Source organism: Stegodyphus dumicola, chromosome 11 (assembly GCF_044657685.1).
Source record: "Stegodyphus dumicola isolate Sdum_Otavi_A_Nest chromosome 11, ASM4465768v1".
Taxonomy (NCBI): domain Eukaryota; kingdom Metazoa; phylum Arthropoda; class Arachnida; order Araneae; family Eresidae; genus Stegodyphus; species Stegodyphus dumicola.
This window is the reverse complement of record NC_140778.1, coordinates 48,334,065-48,354,661: the sequence shown is the minus strand read 5'-3', so window position 1 is coordinate 48,354,661 and position 20,597 is coordinate 48,334,065. Positions and strand designations below refer to the sequence as shown.

The 20,597-nt window shown below is 32.9% G+C and overlaps 1 protein-coding gene across 1 annotated transcript; it reads left to right on the top strand.

Moving 5' to 3' along the window:
- The first annotated feature begins 5,204 nt into the window (after positions 1-5,204).
- LOC146993942 (uncharacterized) lies at positions 5,205-11,841 on the top strand. Its single transcript, XM_085826433.1, has 3 exons — positions 5,205-5,338; positions 9,434-9,539; positions 11,420-11,841. Exons 1-3 carry the CDS (start codon positions 5,217-5,219, stop codon positions 11,741-11,743), a joined length of 552 nt encoding a protein of 183 aa, XP_085682559.1. The 5' UTR covers positions 5,205-5,216; the 3' UTR covers positions 11,744-11,841.
- Positions 11,842-20,597: the final 8,756 nt, after the last annotated feature.

Below are 20,597 nucleotides of genomic sequence, written 5' to 3'. Positions count from 1 at the left end.
AGAATTCCTCCTCCACACAGAGTACCTCCACACAGATTCCAGCATTTAAACATAGATCTGGTGGGTCCGCTACCTCCTTGCAAAGGATTCAAATACCTTCTAACCATCATCGATGGTTATACACGATGGGTCGAGGCAGTACCGTTAGAAGATCAATCAGCAGAATCTATTGCTAAAGCTTTGATTTATACTTGGTTTTCACGCTTTGGAATTCCGAATCGCATAACATCTGACCAAGGTCGGCAATTTGATAGCCAACTTTTTCAAGCTTTAGGAAAATATCTTGGTTTTCATACAAACACTACAACTGCGTACCATCCACAGGCAAATGGCCTGATCGAAAGACAACACCGAACTTTAAAAGCAAGTCTCAAATGTCATCTACTCGAATCAAAATCATGGCTGGAAGCATTGCCTTTCGTTCTTTTAGGCATAAGATCTGCCATCAAGGAAGCCCTAGGTTGCTCATCCGCAGAACTTGTATACGGAACCCCTTTAGCATTACCTGGTGAATTCTTTTCAACGGTACCTCATATGAAACAGTCTGAATTTTCTCAAAACCTTCAGAACATAATAAGAGCTATGAAGCCAAGTTCTACCACCACCCATGGAAATAGAACAGTCTTTGTTTCTAAACATCTTTCCAACTGTTCTCACGTATTCCTATACAACAACATTAATAATTCGTCGTTACAGCCTGTCTATCTTGGACCGTATCCTGTAAGAGCAAGAAATGATAAGTACTTCGATACTGAAATCCAAGGAAAAGTTAAAAGATTTTCAATAGACAGACTAAAGCCATGTTTCCTAGTGCAAGATTCTGATATTCCTTTTCAAACTCCCATTCCAAGAAAACGGAACTTGGGGAAATACCTGCACTCAAGAACACTGAAGAAAATTCAGAAACTCATCATGAAACCAAGACTACTAGAACCGGCAGACATGTGAAGTTCCCCAGTCACTTTAAAGATTATCTTCCATAATCGCTGTCACTAGGAAGGGGGTGTGTAGTGCCGCTTCAGTTCCGTTAAGTTTCTAATTAAATTTAGTTAAAGTGGAATGGCAACACCTTCTAGTCTCCGCGAAGAACGAAGTAAACAAACTTCGAGTTTTTGTCACGCGATGCTACGTGCATGTAAAATGTAAATAAATCTTATGAATAAGAATCTATAACATCGTAAGGAATAAAATATTGGTTCCATTGGAGTCAGAGAAGTGTTATTTTTCTATATTTGCACACCAGACACCTCAGAGGTCATAAAAAATTTATACCTTTGCTGGTCTTAAAAATTCACTTTTCTAAATTGTTTTTAATAACAAAATAAAATATATTTGCTAAACTAACTCTCACCGCCATATGTTTCTATAAAAAAGTATAATCCAAGAATAACAACAATTTTTATTGTATTTTTCATGACAGGAAAGGAAATTTCATTAGTGGGAGGAGCCAAACGATTTTTTAAGGGAAGGAATGTAACACGATGTGATGAGCAAAATAGTAATGTAGCGTAAAAATATTAGAAATTTGAGTAAACAAGAAAAATTTTTAATGATGTGTAAGTTGATTAAATGAAGAAGCTTTACGGATAATGTTTTAAGATCCCATATTAAAATGCAATTAAGTGACTGCCGTACTTAGCTAAAAAAATTCTTTTTCCTTTCGAAATTTAATTCATATTCCTTGACGAGAAATTTCAGCGCTTTTTCAATTTAGCCAATATACACCAAACAGCACGATACATATCAAACAATGCTAAATTAACTAAAAGCACGTATGAGATCCTCACGAATCGAAAACTGAATTTTACTGATAGGTGAAAAAAATAACTTAAATATTGAACTTATGGAGAAGTCGTGAAATTTTGTAATTGATTGTAAATTTAAATAATTATTGGGTACGCGTCAGCTAAACGTCACTGTCGGTTTAGTGTCCTGTTGACTAAATGTCTTGACAGTTAACTGTCCTGTAGCTAAATGCCCTGATGGCGAATTCTGTGTGTCGGCTAAATGTCCTCTCGGCTTACTGTCCTGTTGGCTAACTGTCCGTGTCGGCTAACTGTCCTGTCGGCTAACTGTCCGTGTCGGCTAAATGTCCTGTTGGCTAAATGTCCTTGTCGGCTAAGTATCTTGTCGGCTAAGTGTCCGTGTCGGCTAAATGTCCTGTCGGCTAACTGGTGTCGATTAAGTGTCCCGTCGGCTAAGTGGTTGTCGGCTAAGTGTCACGGACCCATCAAGAACATATCTGGAAAACGTAAAGTTACTGCTATTTAGCACTTAGCAACTGCAACTAATTGAAAATTGAGTGTTTTCAAAATATGTTACATGTATTTTAAAGTTTTTTAAAATTTCATTTGTTAACAAAACCCACAGTGATAAGCTGAAAGTAATAATTTTATTCGATTATTTCGCACGGTTCTGCCCACGGTCTGATAAATGTAGAAAGAAATAAAATTATAAAAATGGCTGTCTTTTTCGAATTATAACTGCTACATACATTAAAATTATATGTAATTTAAGATTTTATATTTCCATCAATTTATTAGTTTCTTTCAGTGTTCTTATTTATTTCCTTCTATTCTGCCCTTACATAATGCCATACATTTAGGATTACTTAACTCTAAGAATGATAATTTCAAGTAATTTGATAAAACTGTCACTTAAAACTGATTTATTGATATATATATATATATATATATATATGTGTGTGTGTGTGTGTGTGTGTGTGTGTGTAAATAAATCAGTTTTAATCAGTTCAGAATATATATATTCTTTTTCTGAAAAATTTATTGAGTAAAATTAAGTAATAAATAAATGCACATGTTTCATTTACACATTCTAAAATTATGACTGAAATTAAGTACTATTCTGAACATCAAATATGAAATGATAATAACGTATACATAAAAAAGAATTGAAATAATTTTGGAGCTCATATGTTATCAAATTATATTATATATACTATATGCATATGTATGCACACAAACACATACCCACAGGACATTACAGTCAAAAGAGTTAATGAGGAAATGTCTTTAGTTAAAAGCATTTTTGAATAATTTTTATTTCTCAACTATTATTAAAATTAGGTATACAAATACATAATTTATTGGAGCTGTGGTCTTGTAATTGGCATCTCAAATTTTACATCTGTCATCTGATAGTCATTAAAAAATTTCATGTTGTTTGGTGAGTATATTTGAGAATTTTAGTTGCAAAAGAACAATCACTAAATTTATAAAACTATAAGAATTGTAGTTGCAGCTAAATTATTTTTCATATTTCTTTCTTATAAAAAGCAGCATAAGTTTGTTTCAATTAAAATTACTGCTGCTCTTAATGAACACTCCATCTAGCGAATAACCTTGGTACATATAATAGTCGTGGAAGAAAAATAATGTATAATAGTTACCAAATTAAACCAATATAAAGATGTCAATTTACTGGTAAAAATTTTAGTTATTTTAAAATTTGCTGTTTTGTTTAAATCTTTGATTTAAAAGAAAATTTAGATATTTTATTATGTGCTTTCGATGATATTGAATTACTTGATATTCAATATCATCGAAAGGTCCGGATTATAGATCATTCCGGATTATGGGTGTCCGAATTAACGACTTTTGACTGTATAACCAAAAAAAGGGGGGAGGGGAAAAAAGAAGAAAAAAACTAACTGTGTCTGCATTCACCTTTGCTGCATCTTTAATCATTATATTCAAACCATGGAGGTACGAAGTAAGATGGAGTCGCCCTAAACAAGTTTCTCCGTACCCTGCTCTGAAGCACCGGCAATCCCTACGTGGTGACCAAAACATTGGGTCATTTACCATTGAGTTCTATGGGATTTGACGCGTTCGGGTGTAAATATTTTGTAATTACGTCACAGATATACATATAAATGTATATATATTTTTTTTGTACAACACTTCAGAGTCCTAAGTATGTGAAAACAACATATTTTTAAACAACATTTCATTCTGAATGCAATTAAATGATATACTTTTTACAGGACAGTTTTCTCAGAATGGTTTAATTTGAATGAAATATTTTCACAAGTTTTCGTTAAATACATTAGAAAAAAAAATTAAGGTAATTCGATTTTATTCGGTTAAGGTACAAAAATTAAGATCAAAGTTTATTGTATTATAAATATTAAAATTATGCATTATTTCTTTTCTATTTATAGAGCTTGTTCCTAAAATACTTTCTTAAGTATGACATGATTTTTGGCTTCTGAGGCATCTTTTAAATCGAAAAATGTAAGTCAATTTATAATTAATGCTCTATTCGGTTCATTTTAAATTAGAGAATTATTAGGAATTAGCGAAATACTTTAAATAAGTATTTCCTAATAACTAAATAGGTATTAATCCTAATAATTAAGTAGGTATTCCTAATAATTAAATAGGTATTAAATAGCATTTGACTTTCTCTGAACATTTCTGAAAGGGAATAAAATAAGTTTTTTTTAAAGTATTATTTAAAACTTGTAACTGAGTTATTATAAAATGTAAGGGGAATAATTCTTTTAATTATACTTATCAGATTTTTTTTTACTCTTCATTTCAACAATACATATTCCAAAACTCTTTATTACGTTCTTAAGTGCGCATCTCATAGCATTTGCTTTACAACACCTTTTAACAGATTGCTTTCCAATACGAACAGTTCTTGCTTAAATAGTTTTATAACGTATTTCAAAAAAAAAAAAAAAACGCCCGTTCTTTTTTGAACAGTCCTCGTATTATAGTGATCTCAGTCTGGTGATTTGTTGCCCACATGAACCTCCGAGAGCTTTTCAGTTATGAATCTACTGCAAAGCTTTCAAAATTTCACTTATTTGAAGTCTGACATTACATTACCGTATTTGACGGTTTATAAGACGCACTTTTTTTTCCTAAATTTGGTCTCAAAAGAGTTACCTGCGTCTTATACGTGAAGGACACAGGTTAACTTTCAATACTGAATGCTATTTTTAGCCCGGATAAAAGTCTAGACACACGTAACTTTTTCTACATCTACATGTGTGTGGCCTTCTAAATAAGGGTGCGTCTTATATGCCGTCAAATACGGTAATTTCATTACCATTAAATCATTACTAAGCATGAATATAGTCAGTTAATATTATCAAAATAGCTAGGGACAGTTACAGCTAAAGTGTTCACGTGAAATATTTTATTCCAACTAACACTATCAACAGGTGGTCGTTTGGAATTCTCATGTGGGAATTTTTTACTCCGGGTGGCAACCCATATCCTGGAATTGAAATAGACGAAGAATTCTACAAGAAACTAAAAGCTGGATACAGGATAGGAAAACCAGAATTTTGTCCAGATGAAATGTGAGTAGACTGGATATTATTTTCTAAAGATATTTTAAATTTACTTATTTAAATGTATGTTAATAAAGAAAATTGTTCGTATGTCTGTCTTTTGTACAAATCTACACTTTTATTCCGACTTTGATTATCTCTGACACAGCCAAATGATGGGTTTCTGTTTATATAAAGATTCACAGGGTGCACACTCAAAACGGTATATCAGACGAGTGCACTCAGAAAATACATTTTGCTTCTCTTAATTTAAAGTCGCCCTTTATGCGTTCCTGCTCTCAGATGATGTCATGCATTCTAATCAAAGAATGGCTACGTTTTTACGAAAATAAATATTAATATTTCTTCAATTTCATTTTTGAAATCATGTCACTCATTTTAGGTTCGCATAGCTGTTGTTGCCTTCCGTTATCAGTTCCTACTAAAACCGTTAGATGACACCACGTTCTTTTACCCTTCGGGAAAGTGTAGAATTTCTAGAGCAAATTTCTTTCGCTAAAATTTTGAAATCGGTGAAGAAATCGGCCAACGTATTTGATAATTTTCCGAGAAAAGACGTAACTAATAACAAAGCAAACATAACTTCTTACTAAAACCGTTAGATGGCGCAGTCTTAATTATATCTTTAGAACAGTATTGAACTTTCCACTGTAGAACCTTTAGAGTAGAATTTAAATGCTTTCACTATCAGCTTTTTACGAATTCTGTATGTATGCAAATGGTTTCAGTGGAATTGTGAGTGAACTGTAATACTTTATATTTAATGTAACATGGAATGCTTGAATCAGATTAAGCTCTGCTTGAAAAATAAGAATGCAGGGAAGTATATTTAACACAGAGTAAATAGCTATCTGGCTAAATTGGCGAGATAGGATGATGTTCATTGAATGACTTCGTGCGAAAAGAAAGCAGAAATTTACAAAATACGTGTAGCATTAAAAAAAGAAGAAGAATCGGTTCTTCCTATGTGATAATGATTAATGTGTTTGTGGAATGATCGGAGATCCCGACCACTATCACTTCAATTACCCAAATACCGCAGGGCCTATATTTATGGCCTAATAATCTTCAATTTACTTAGATTGTCTATGTATCAGCCATTAGTTTTTATTTATCATGAACGCCCCACGCTTATATTATCCACGTTCATGAATTTTTTGAAAAGAATTATTTAATCTATTATTCCCATTAAACTGTTTGACAAATATTTTTCTTCCTTTCAATGCATTAAATACCATACCCGAGTAAAACCTCAGTGCATAAAAATCTTTTTTTTTTTTTTTTTTATTGTATTCTTACGAATTCTGTACATATCAAGTAATTTTAGTGAAATTACTTGTAAAATTCGAATATTATTTTGTATAATGTAACACGAAGATCTAAACAAGCGAAACTTTACCGGAAAAGTAAGAATACAGTTTATTTGATGATTTTCCGAGAAAAGACGTAATTAATAACAAAGCAAATATAACTTCTTATTAAAACCGTTAGATGGGGCCGTGTTAATTATATCTTTAGAACAATATTGAACTTTACAGTGTAGAACCTAGAGTAGAATTTAAATGCTTTCACTATCAGTTTGTTACGAATTCTTGTCTATTTAAAATTGCGTAAAAAGCTGTCTCTCTCAATGGCGAGATATCGCCAAGATGGCGATGGAGTTGGCGACTAATTTTTGTCTCCAAATTTAGCGAGAAATGGCAAAAGTCGTCAAAACATGGTAACCATTTGGCGATATTTTGGTCCGCTCCCTCTTTAACTGTAGAGGGTTTTTATTGTAATGAATGACTGTAATTGATCCGCTGAGAAACTGTAACCGTATCAGGCCTCATTGTCTCGATGAATTTCGAGAAGTGCTAGAGATTTCTTGGCAGCCGCGGAGAAACTACATAAGGCCGGAGAGAGCATAATTTTATAAGTTATTAGTTCTGATCTGAATTTGGAGTACTGAGATATCAATGGCAGCTTCGCCTTTTAAATGAGCTTTGCATTCTGTTGTGTTTAAAGTTCTTAGTGCTTTTAGATGCAAGTACTGATTGTACTCTGTGAAACTGTAAAGAGGTGTACGACTATTTTGCTGGGAATTTAGAGAATTGTGAAGTGTTTCTTTTGATAAATTAATTTAAACGTGGTTTAGTGAGCATTCAGTCTAACTATTAAGAAACCGTATGCATGCAGCAGTATTTTATTAATTTATTAATATATAATTTATGTATTATATTTATCGGTTCCATGTGCATTCAATCTAGGTATTAAAAACCCGTATGTATGAAGCAGTATTTTATGAATTTATTATTAATTTATTAATATATAATTCATTACTTATATTCTTAACCGTAATAGGCGTTATCCATAGGGGCTGCTAATTTCGTTTAAGCATTTTGCGTTGGTTCACCATAAAAGTCTGAATCACTTTTCAAATTGTTGCCACAAAATGTTAGAGCCCTACATTATATTTTAAAAAATTAAATAATGAAGAATCTGCATGAATGTATCTATGTTACTCGCATTGCGAAAAAGCAACTGTACCTAGAGACATCAAATTTTGAATAACGTAGTCCTCCTCTCGAATATGGGCATCTGGAAGCCCAAATTTAGAATTTCGAAATTGTTTTATTATCTATTTCGTATTTTGTAAACCTTTTAAGAACTTTTGATTAAAAAACTCAACAATTTCAAAACGCTCCATTAATATTAATATCGCGTGCATCTTCAATCACGGCTATCTTATGCGGAAGGTTTCTTTACATTTCTTACTGGTGTTATGTACAGCCTAGCATCGCAAAAACGTAACAGTATCTAACGGCATTTTGCATCGAAGGACTTTGAATATCTGTATCCCTTTTCAAAAGCATTTTGAATCAATCGTGAAAAAAAACACCGCTTTGGAAGTAATATAAAATCTGGAAGCATTCAGATTTTTTTTTTAATCATTAGCCCAGAGGACCTTGGCTCAACAGAGCTATTAAATTTCGTTTCGCCATTTTGTGGCGTTTCACTTTTGAATTTGTTGCCTCCAAACATTGTCGCCCTGTGTTATATTTAAAGAAATTAAATAATGAAGAATCTGCATGAATGTAAGCATGTTTTTCGCAATGTGATAAAACAAAGGTACCTAGAGCCATCAAATTTTGAATAACGTATGTTTCCCCCCGAATATGGGAATCTGGAAACCCAAGTTTGGAATTTGTTTTATTAACCATTTCATATATAAGGTATTTCTCCCACCTTCCTAGCGTGCCTTCGTGGTGTGGTGGTTCTGCACACTGGGCCGGTATCCCGAGGTCGTGGTTCGATTCCCGGCGAAGGCAGTTGCTAATATTTCATCTAGTTTGCTTCCAAAAAATTCTAATGTCTCTTCATTGGCGCCCGAACTAAAAGGGTTGTGTATGATGACTCTCCACACCCAGGATTTGGCGATTGAGTCTTCTAAAAACTCCAGTCGCCCTTTAAAAGGGGAAGTATATAAGGTATTTCTCCCACCTTCCTAGCGTGCCTTCGTGGGGTAGTGGTTCTGCACACTGAGCCGGTATCCAGAGGTCCGTTTTTCGATTCCCGGCGAAGGTTTTTGCTAATCTTTCATCTCTCCGGCCTCCAAAAAAATCCTAATATCTCTACAACTTTGTAAATCATTTATGAGTTCTTAGTTAAGAAACTCAACGATTAAAGCGAGAAATGGCAACAGTTACGGAAAAAAAAAAATTATCTCCAGCGCGCGAGACTGTGTGTCAGAAATTTTAAAGATATGCTGCTTTTAAATTACTATTTCGCAATATTGCTGTTAAATTGAGTTTTATTTTTTAAGTGCGAAGAACATGATATTTAATAAATTAAGGTAACACACGAAACTAAAAAAAAAAGCCCCTATGGACGCAATATGAAATCTGAAAACTTTCAAATTTTGTATTTCTTTTATTTTTATTATATTTACTTTGTATTTAAGATTAGCACGGTATCAATATTTAATTTTTTTTAAGATTTTGGGTGTTCAAAAGCTTATCTTACCGAACCTAGAAGCATAATGGATGTTGATAACGTAATTAAGATTTCTGAGAAATTCCTGTGTGTATAAATATCAATTCTTAGGATGATTTCTATTTTCAGCTACCAAATAATGCAGAATTGCTGGAATGCTTGTCCCGATAACAGACCTGATTTCGATGATATTTCTTTTGCTATTGGGGATCTTTTAGAAACTGGAGTAAAGCAGGTACTAATTTTATTTTGAAAAGCAATTTTATTAGTCTTTCCAAATGAAACATTTTCAAAGTAAATTTACTCTTCTTATATTTTACATATCTCTCAAATGTAGCACAATGGTACCTTAGTATACATTTCCTTTGAAATGCGTCCGAGTTTGTATAATATTTTGAATGGGTATCTTTGATACGACTTGAATTTCATGACTTTCCGTGAGCCTCAGTAAGCCATTTGCCACTATTCAATAAACAACCGGCATTATAGCTCTGAATTTTCAAATGTTTTTGTATTTACACGTAAAATCAGTTACAAATTCGTTAACAAACAGTTTTAGGAAAGTTAATGAGAAGAGTCAAGCAACGAAGAAGAGTGTTAGGATCATCATAGTGAAAAAAGAAATAACTGAAAAGTATGAAGATAGAAGATGTATTCAGAACTTCGTTATTGCATACCGTATGCCGAGTACGATGGTTTCTGCGGTTGACATTAATAAATCAGCTACCATTGCGAAGGCGGTAAAATCCGCTTACAAACAAACATCATAGGGGTACACTGAGAAATTGCTTTTTATCCGGATAGCAGAAAACATTTATGTGCGGGATCATGTGCATTGCAAATAGTAATAGTAAGAATTAGTAATAGTAAGAATTTCAGTAGTAAGCAGTATTATTAACAGTACTAAACAGTATTATTAACACTATTACATAGTATTATTAACAGTATTAAACAGCAATAACGGTGTTAAAGGATATTAAGCAGAATTGTTATTTAGTATTAAACAGTAGCTTAGTATTAAATAGTATTTCAGTACTAAACAGCATTATTAACAGCATTAAACACTATGAACGGTAGGAGAAAACAGTATTATCATTTAGAATTAAACAGCAATTTCGTGTTAAATAGCATTTTAGTATTAAACAGTAGGAATTTTTGGTATTCTCCCTATAAGCGATGTCCCTTACTTTATGGATTGACAGATAGGGCCACTACTTTTTTTTAGAGTTATTTTTTCTTTCGCCATTTTATTCAAATTTGCATGATCAGATTTATTATTATTTAATATTAATAATTGTTTACGTTTAGCATTATTTATTTTGCTGTGTCTTACGCTGCGTATAAGAAAACTTTCAGTGCGCGGATAAAACTCTTTTTTTAATTAGATTAGCTGGTTTAAGTAGATTAGATTGGCTGATATTTCAATGAATTACTCGATAGTAATATAACTAAGAGTGATCCCCTAAATGTTACGGATGTAAGATATATCAATTAGTTTCGAGCATATAGTGAATGAAACAGTTAAGAAGTAAAACAAAATACACCCGATTTGGTACTTCAGTGTTTAGTTGTTTAAAAATCTATTTACAAACAATTTGTTATAAGCAGAGTATAAAAAAGAGAGAAATAATGAATTTAAAAAAGATAAATTAAACACCGTGGCCGCTTAAGATAACAGTTATTTTATTTGCTTCTAATTTCAATTCTTTGTAATGTAAACGTTAGAAAATAAGTTTCTATTTGAGAGTAAATTGATAACAAAGAGTCGAAGACAGCATTTTAAAAATTCTTGGCAAATTGAACGCAAACTTTACATGTGAAGAAAAGATCGCTTTTACAAAATAGTCTGAAAAGAGGTGGCGCCATCTAGTATAAAACTGATTAACTAACGAATTCCGGTATATCGCCAGTTGGGACAATACCGAATTTTTTATGAGAACTTGAGTAATTATTTTCCCTTTATTCCTTGCTGAAAAATTTCGTTTGGAACGGATTAATCTGGAACGGATTAATGACATATACAAAGGTACCACTGTAACTTATTCTTCTGCTATTACTAAATATTTGATTTTATGCAACGTGACAAAAAAGTAAAATGTTTTGATATACTTTTAGCATTATCTGGATGTGAATGCTCCATACATGGAAATGAACCGCAAAATGCTAAATCATGATTACTTTAACCTGCAGACAGCACAGAATCAAGGACAATCTCATATTTATGTTAATTCAGAAATATGTAATAACTCCTTGAATGATAATACTTTAGTAATGTCAAAACAGTGTCGTTCTGAAGCAACTTCAAAAGATAAAACGGAATTAAATTTTTCCAAATTTTTGGACACTATTACAGAAGATGAAGTAATGAGAACAGAAACAATTGAAGAACAAAGAAATAGAGCACGCCATGCTGATTACCCACTCATGGCAGAAAGCTAGAAATAATTAACGTAGATCTAAAATAATGTAATATACTCAAACCTAATATTCATGTAAAGATTTAAATAACTATTCTTGCAGAAGATTGCATTGTTCAATAAAATACTTTCATAAAAAATTTGATGAAAATGAATAATAAATGAATTTTAAAACAATAACTGTGTGTTTTAGTAAGCAGTTTAAATCTTTAATATCAAGAAATGAAGAATCTATTTGTATAAATGTTTGTATAGCGCAAAAACGGTGGAACCTAGAGCCACCAAGTATTGAACACTCGTAGTCCTTCACCCGAGTATGTGCACCTCCAACACAGAATATTAAATTTCGAATTCGTTTTTGATTTATTTCATTTTTTCTACAAATTTAATCAATTTTTTACTTCTTTGTACGAAGTAAAAAGGAAGTATTATAATCGCGAAAAGTTTCAGGCAGCATATTTCAACGAAAATATCCATTTTTACCGCTATCGAATGCAATTTAACGATGTTTTGCATGATATTTCTATGTAAGGAAAGAATTAAATACTCTTTTCCTCCAAAAAAATTATAAAACTGCTTTAAAATGAATTCTGAAGAAAATTTTTCGTGGCGTCTGTACGAACGTATTTACGTACGTACGTATCTCGCATAACTCAAAAACGAGTAACCTTAGAACATTAAAATTTTGTATATAGGACTGGTATAACGTGTAGATGTGTACCTCGTATTTTGGTTGCAGTCGGCCGCACCAAACGTATATAAATATATTTATATATATATATCTACTCTGTTACCCGGCTCAGTGATCTCAGTTTCTTTACTCGTATGTGTTTGTAAATTTTACATTTTTTGCTTTAAAAATGATTGAATTATGTTGTTCTTATCTTCCGGTTAAGGTTTTTATGCCTTTAGTAAATCTGTATGCAATATTTTTAGAATTATCAACAATTTTAAAGTTGCTCAAGTGCCTCTAAGCCTAATAATTTTCTTCATGGCGACCATTGCTTGCTTACATTTGAAACAGCAGAGTAGTGGATTTGTTGCCAATCTAGAGAATCTTAGCTTCGCAACAACAAGGAGTGACGTTTGACCAAAAATTAACTTTCCTTTCTCATATTTTAAACCTAAGAAAGAAGTGTTTAAAAACATTAAATATTTTAAAAGTGTTGGGGAACACCTCCTGGGGTGCAGAGCGTTGCTCTATGCTTCGCATTTACCGAGCGCTCGTCCGCTCTAAACTGGACTATGGCTCAGTTGTTTACGGATCCACTCGGTCATCAGTATTGTTAAAACTGGATCCTGTTCACCATCAAGCTCTGCGGATTTGTTCAGGAGCTTTCAGGACTTCTCCTGTCCAGAGCCTGTATGCTGATTCTAATGAACCACCACTTTATCTGAGGCGTGAGCAATTGTCACTTTTGCAATATTTTAATATACTATCCCAACCTGAACATCCCAATAAGCTGTGCTTACTTGATGATGTGAGTAACGTGTTATTTGAAACACGTCCATGCTGTGTTCCTACTTTTCCTTTAAGAGTTCGCCCTATCATTGAGGAACTTTCCCTCTCTGATATGCGCCCCCAAGCAGTACGGAATTTTGAAATTCCACCTTGGGAAAATTGACGGATTCAACTTCCTGATGTTTTCAAACATAACGTGAAAGCAAGCACTAACGAGATCGTTTAGAGACAACTCTTTGCTCAGCACAGGCACAAATATAGCAGTTATTATCCGATATAGAGATGGATCCGATATACAGATGGATCAAAGTCAAATCATCGTGTCGGGATGGCATTTGTATTTGAAGATTACATAGAGGGCAGATGCTTGCACCATGCTTTCTCAGTCCTAACATCTGAACTAACAGCAATATATTATAGTCTTTTGTACATCTCAAAGCTCTGCCACAAAAAGTTCATATTTTATACAGACTCGTATAGTGCTCTTAAATCTTTGGAAGCTTTTCCCAACACTCAGAATCCTGTGGTAGTGGATCTTCTCAAAATTCATATAAACTTAACGATTCCAGGATATGAAGTCCTGTACTGCTGGGTTCCTGTACATGCTGGAATATAGGGAAATGAGCTTGCAGATATCGCAGCAAAATCTGCTGATGAACTGTCCAGTCGCCTTATACCTTTTAGAGATATCTGCTGTGTCATCAAGGAAAAGGTCCGATAAAAAAAAGCAGCAAATTTGTGACGTTCAGCATCACAACAAGTTGAGAAATGTCAAGTCCAATATTGAGCATTGGGAATGTACTGAAAATCGTAAGGAGGAAGTTCTTTTGACTCGCCTCAGAATTGGTCACACTAGAGTGACACATAACTATCTTCTCAAAGCTGAAAATGAGCCTGTTTGTTTTGATTGTAATGTTTGTTTATTTGTTCGTCATATTTTAATTGAGTGTCCCTGTTTTAACAGTCTTCGTCAGAAATATTTTAATAGCTGTGACTTACCTCTCGACCGTTTAATCGGAAGAGAGGTAAATGGTAATTTATTTTATTATTTAAAAGAGACTGGCTTTTATTACCTAATGTAATTTGTTTTGAAGACTGTGTCTTGAATTTTAATGTGCGCTTTTAACTTGTTTTTATATGACTTCATCCTCTGGATATGGTACATTTGTCTATTTTTTTTTATTGTATTTTAATTTCATCAATTGTAATCATCCCATCTCGTGTTTGGCATGCTATAATCATCTTTGGTTTTGCGCCATAATCTCTCACTCACTCTTTTATGATACCTGTAAATATGAAACAAAAAAAATTGTAAAATGAGGTTAAATTAATTGATTATGTCAAAGCACTGAAGAGTTATTTGCTTAGTAGATAAGGCATGCCTTTAAGGAAAGCATGAATTTAAAAACTTTTATGATAAAGGTAAATATAAGATGAAATATCAAACAAAAATACATCTGGAAATAAATGTAAAATACGGTTAACTGATTATTGGTGTTACGAAAACCTACAGCAATAATTTAAGCAACTCAAAAAATCAATCCAAGCGAAAAAAAGATAACGTCTATTTCCCTATACGCTTTTCAAGTCCCCAGTAAATAAATCCTCATATATTTGAGCACAAAGCTCACCCGATATGCTTTTTTAAGTGCCCAATTATGCGCCTTAAATAATTGCTCGCATAATTGGGCACAAAGTGACCTAATTTCACACATTCCGCAACAGTTCACTTACGAATCACAGAAATCTGAATTCATCGCAATGCCAAACATACATAGATGCAAAAAATCTCTAAGGTGATATTCTTTGATAGATGTTCTTCGGCCAAGCGACGAAGGTTACCATGCTGAAAATATGCCTATTGCGCATGCGTTAAGCAACTTCAATGCTAGGGCGAAACGCTACTCGAAATTCCGATTCCCAGTTTTCAGTGAAAGTTCCGGTTTCCAGTTTTCAGCTTCCGCGAAATTCATCACTAGGTGGCGCTCGCAATCTGCTACACTTTTGCTTTACGTTCTCTATTTGTAATGTGGCTCCTTATTGACAAAAAGTATATTTAATTAAAACGTGCCGCTGTAACTAATAGTAACATAGAATGGTATATTGTTGCGTTCTGTACGGCAAAGATTTCTTCCTTTTAAAAAAATTTACGATTGTATTTAAATAATTATTCGCAACATATAACTGTTGGAAGCATTTCCATATGTTTCATGCAATACAGATTTAATACAAATACTAAATAATACAAAATTTCTTTAACAAAAGCAATCATCACGTAAAATTTTAAAGCTTTAAAATTCTTTTCATATGTTTCTTTCGCTCAGATTTTGTATATAAACAAGCTTCATGATATGTGTGTGTACGTGTGTTCAGCTTCATGTTATGTTTTCGACTTCCTGAAATAAAAATATCATAATTTTTTTTATCATTCTGGAGATAATCTCTATTTTCTGCATAAATGATATTTTAACCTTTCATATATATATATATATATATATTAATTTAATGCAATTAAAATTTATGAATGCATCCACGTATATATTTTATAAGAAATGCTACTTGCGTTAGCTTTTTTACGAAATTTATTACTTTTTAGCTCCCATATTTGTTATTTTTGATCCAAAAACATTTGAATGCTGGCTGTACTAGCTTCAAAATTTTAAAGCGCATATCTCATTTTAATTAGTGTGATGCTGTGCATGAATTTCTCTCTTCCTGGTTAAGTGTTTTGTGGTTGCACTTGAAGTGATAGACATTCATGTCACATCCATAGATATATGTAATTAATAGAGGTAACACTTTTTGTTTTAGGAAATACGGTTTTATTTTTTAAAACTATGATATTACTTAAATATGCTGTCAATGATATTGAAATTAGCAGTCTCAAAATTATTTTTTCCCTTCGTCCCAAACTAGTTGCTACACTTCGGTCGAAAGTTTTGTCTCACATTAGGTGCTACATTTCAAGTAGGTGCAGTCATATATAACTTTCGATGCAGTTTAGTAGATGGACATCAGTAAAATTATAAGGTGTACTACAAGGAATGTAATGCTTGCATACTAGGTTTTCATTCTCAGTTTTTACTTTCCACACATGTAGCACATATTTTGGGACAATTTTATCCATGCAAATTTAGAGGGTTCGCACGCTCTTAAGCCACGCCCCATTTTGTAAGGACAAACCGCCCGTATTTCAGACAATTTGTGTTTATGTGATTAAGGCAAAGCGTTGAGGACTGTCTGTCTAAGGTGAGGGATGGCTTCGTGGAAGAATTTCTAAGGCGAACTGGCTCGTATACACAAGACAGATAATTCAATTTACATTTAATTAGCCTGAAGATTTTAAGCGATTACTGATAACAGTCTTTCAAAATGGGGCGTGGCTTAAGGGTGTGCCAAAGCTGGATTTTTGAAACTAATTTGGTACTGATTTAAGGAGGGAATGCTTGGTAAGTAAAGTTGTTGTTGATTGATAACGTAGCACCCTGATATTTCTGGAAAATGTGCAAACAAAATCATAAAAACTTCAGTATCAATAATCAGTAATCAAATGTAGCAATTAATTTGGGACAGAGGGTATATATGATTCATTGTGATTAATGTCATACATGTTATTATTATATGCTGTAGAGGATATTGAGATACTTGGTATTGATCACTAACAGGCTTAAAATTTTATATAAGTTTCATTATGATTTGTCATTATTATATGCTGTCGGTGATATTGAAATACTTGGTATTATTTTGAATATCTGTAATTTGCGTTTATTCTTCAGAGCTCTAAATCTGCCTTATTTAAAATATTGTTTTTAAATATTTCCTAAAAAAGTATTTTATATTAATTAAAAAAGAGAAGAAATCTACAGTACCTAAAACCAAATCTCTTTTCGAAATGCTTTTCCTCTTATGTATTAAGAAATGATCATTTATTAATTTGTTAATTACATATTTAATAGTGGCTCCAAATTATTTTGTTGCACAGGACAACTGATATTAATACGCTGATAATTTTGCGCTGAAATAGTTTATGTTCTGAAGCTACCTGCTAACTTCGTACTACATAAATAATTTACACAACATGTACAACATTAAGTACAACATGTGCTCTAAATTATCCTTAAATTAGAATAGGTAACTCTAATAAGTACAATTAAAAATAGCGTATATCTAGATGCAAACAGGATTAAAGTCGGAATCAAGTAGCTGACGGTTACATATGAAAAAAAAAAAAAAAAAAAGGGATAACTTGAAATTTCATGCTTTCTTTCTAAATAGAAATATTTTTATTAAAAAGAAATGTATAATTTCTGACTACTACAGATTAATCATTTTTAAATTTTGCATGTAACAAATCGATTATTTGTCTCGGGTACCATTCTGCTCATTGTTAACTTCGCAAAGCGTAGCGCCATCTTGCGGTCAGTAGAAATTTCACGGAGGCCACAAAAACACAAAAGAATATTTTCACACTGGCAGGCCTTGAGTTTGTTTGCCTTGGTGTTTTCGGTGGCCTCCGCGAAATTTCTACTGACCGCAAGATGGCGCTACTATTCCGCTACGCTTTGCGCCTTTAACAATGAGCAGAATGGTACCCTAGACAAATAATCGACTTGTTACATGCAAAATTTAAAAACGATTAATCTGTAATAGTCAGAAATTATACATTTCTTTTTAATAAAAATATTTCTATTTAGAAAGAAAGCATGAAATTTCAAGGTATCCCATTTTTCTTTTTTCATATGTAACCGTCAGCTACTTGATTCTGATTTTAATTCTTGCTTGCATCTAAATATACGCTATTTTTAATTGTACTTATTAGAGTTACCTATTCTAATTAAGGATAATTTAGAGCACATGTTGTACTTAATGTTGTACATGTTGTGTAAATTATTTATGTAGTACAAAGTTAGCAGGTAGCTTCAGAACACAAACTATTTCAGCGCAAAATTATCATCGTATTAATATCAGTTGTCCTGTGCAACAAATAATTTGGAGCCACTATTAAATATGTAATTAAGAAATTAATAAATGATCATTTCTTAATACATAAGTGGAAAAGTATTTCGAAAAGAGATTTGGTTTTAGGTACTGTAGATTTCTTCTCTTTTTTTAATTAATATAAAATACTTTTTTAGGAAATATTTAAAAACAATATTTTAAATAAGGCAGATTTAGAGCTCTGAAGAATAAACGCAAACTACAGATATTCAAAATAATACCAAGTATTTCAATATCACCGACAGCATATAATAATGACAAATCACAATGAAACTTATATAAAATTTTAAGCCTGTTAGTGATCAATACCAAGTATCTCAATATCACCTACAGCATATAATAATAACATGTATGACATTAATCACAATGAATCATATACTCCCTCTGTCCCAAATTAATAGATACATTTGAGTACTGATTATTTATACTGAAGTTTTTATGATTTTGTTTGCACATTTTCCAGAAATTTCAGGTATGCTACGTTATCAATCAACAACAACTTTACTTACCAAGCATTCCCTCCTTAAATCTCCTCAAATCAGTTTCAAAATTCAAGCTTTGACGCACCCTTAAACAGAAAGTGTATTAAGTAGCTTGGATTTGTATCGGGAATGTCTCGCGATAACAGCGCCATCCAGCGGAATTGAAAAATACGATTACCGAAAACAGTGAGGAAAATTCCACTATATCTTCTACATCACGACAACATGGCTACATGTGATAACTGAGTAATATTATACTGTAACTCGAATTTTAAATCATGAAAATGGTCTGTTTTCAAAGATTGTTTAACTGGTTTCTCCCGATGAGTAAATGGAATATGAGCCAGTTTCTCTTTGAAACTTCAACGCGAAGTCATCCTGTCCTGGAGATAGATAGAGCTGGGCGTCTAATCTTTTGCCCTCTTCTCTTATAGGCCGTCGTTCTAATCAAAAGCAATCTGTAGTAATAACCTCGGAGAGAAATCGCGTACAGCGGACATCTTTAAATCGAAAAAGAGATTCCAGTTGAGGAAACGGAATATTTATTTACCACCAGTTCAATACTAAATCAATAGGTCAAAGTAGAAAAAAAAGGTTCTTCACAGTAATGTGTTGAATATATTAATTTACCCTCTCTCATGGTCAGTGTGCATAATATTGGTTATAGCACATTTAATAAGAAGAGGTATAATAAACTGGCAAAACAATTAAATACTACATGTTAGAAAAGGGGTGCGCTTTCTGTTATGAAGGCTTGCCAGACTGACAGGAATTCCAATTCGCAGTTTTTGGTGGCTTTCGCATTCTGCTACACTTTTGCTATACGTTCTCTGTTTGTAATGTGGCTCGTTGTTGACAAAAAGTGTATTTGAATAAAACGTGCTGCTGTAACTAATAGAATGGTATATTGTTGCGTGCTATACTGCAAAGTTTTCTTCCTTAAAAAAAAATTACGATTGTATTTAAATAATTATTCGCAACACATAACTGTTAGTTAGTAGTTTGTGTTAGTTTTTTTTGTTTTTGAATTGTTGAAGTGTGAAATTCGTTACTGAAGTAAGCAAGTTGGTTTTAAAATACGTTTCTGAAAATTTGTGACTTGTGACGCGCTTTCGAAACGCTTTGAATTACATCAGAGTATAAAGTTTATACAAAGCTGCGGCTACCAGTAGCTAACAGCTAGGTTGGAACTAGCCATGTCAGAAACTGGCAAAACAATTAGAAATAGATATAGATGATTTACGGAAATATCTAGATGAACGGGTTATCCGTAACCTACCGAAGGAAACGTTATCTGATTATGGAAAAGATACAATCAGGTTTGAAGGCAGGACTGGTTACTGAGATAATTCAGCATATTTGAGAGCAGTTAAGTGATCTCGAGCTAAATATGCAAGTGCAGGAAACCCCTAAAATTAGGAGGACAAATTCTAAGCTTAAAAAGAAAAACGTGGTCCATGAGGACGGATTTATTGCCCCTCGCAATACCCTAAAAAGAACGCGATCTGAGAATGAGATAAATGAACCACCTCAGAAAATTAAATTTGCGGATTTACAGAATGACGACAAAATGGATAGTGCAGATACCGAAGGTGAATTTATTGCCCCCAGAAAAACGACAAACCATATTCCCCCAATCGTGTTAAACGAGTTCAGTGGCGACTGAGATAAGATAAAAAAAAATAGAGGAAGATTTAAAAATTAAAAGTTACAAAGCTGGAATGAAAGGAGATACCCTAACCATTCGAGCAAAGACCCCTGATGATTATAGAGCGATCACAGGCACGTTCGCAAGTGAAGGAGTCCCTTTCCACACTTTTAAAATTAACTCAGAATGACCGCTAAAAGCGATGATAAAGAAAGCTACTCAGAACGATGAAAGTAGAAGCTATTGAAAACGAGCTGAAGGAGTTAAAAATACCCGTAGAAAAAGT

What these genes read in the sequence shown, in the direction of transcription:
- LOC146993942 (XM_085826433.1), top strand. Translation starts at nt 5,217, where the DNA reads ATGTGGGAATTTTTTACTCCGGGTGGCAACCCATATCCTGGAATTGAA. An exon ending in GAATTTTGTCCAGATGAAAT is followed by an intron (nt 5,339 to 9,433) that starts GTGAGTAGACTG and finishes TTCTATTTTCAG; the next exon opens with CTACCAAATAATGCAGAATT. An exon ending in TAGAAACTGGAGTAAAGCAG is followed by an intron (nt 9,540 to 11,419) that starts GTACTAATTTTA and finishes ATATACTTTTAG; the next exon opens with CATTATCTGGATGTGAATGC.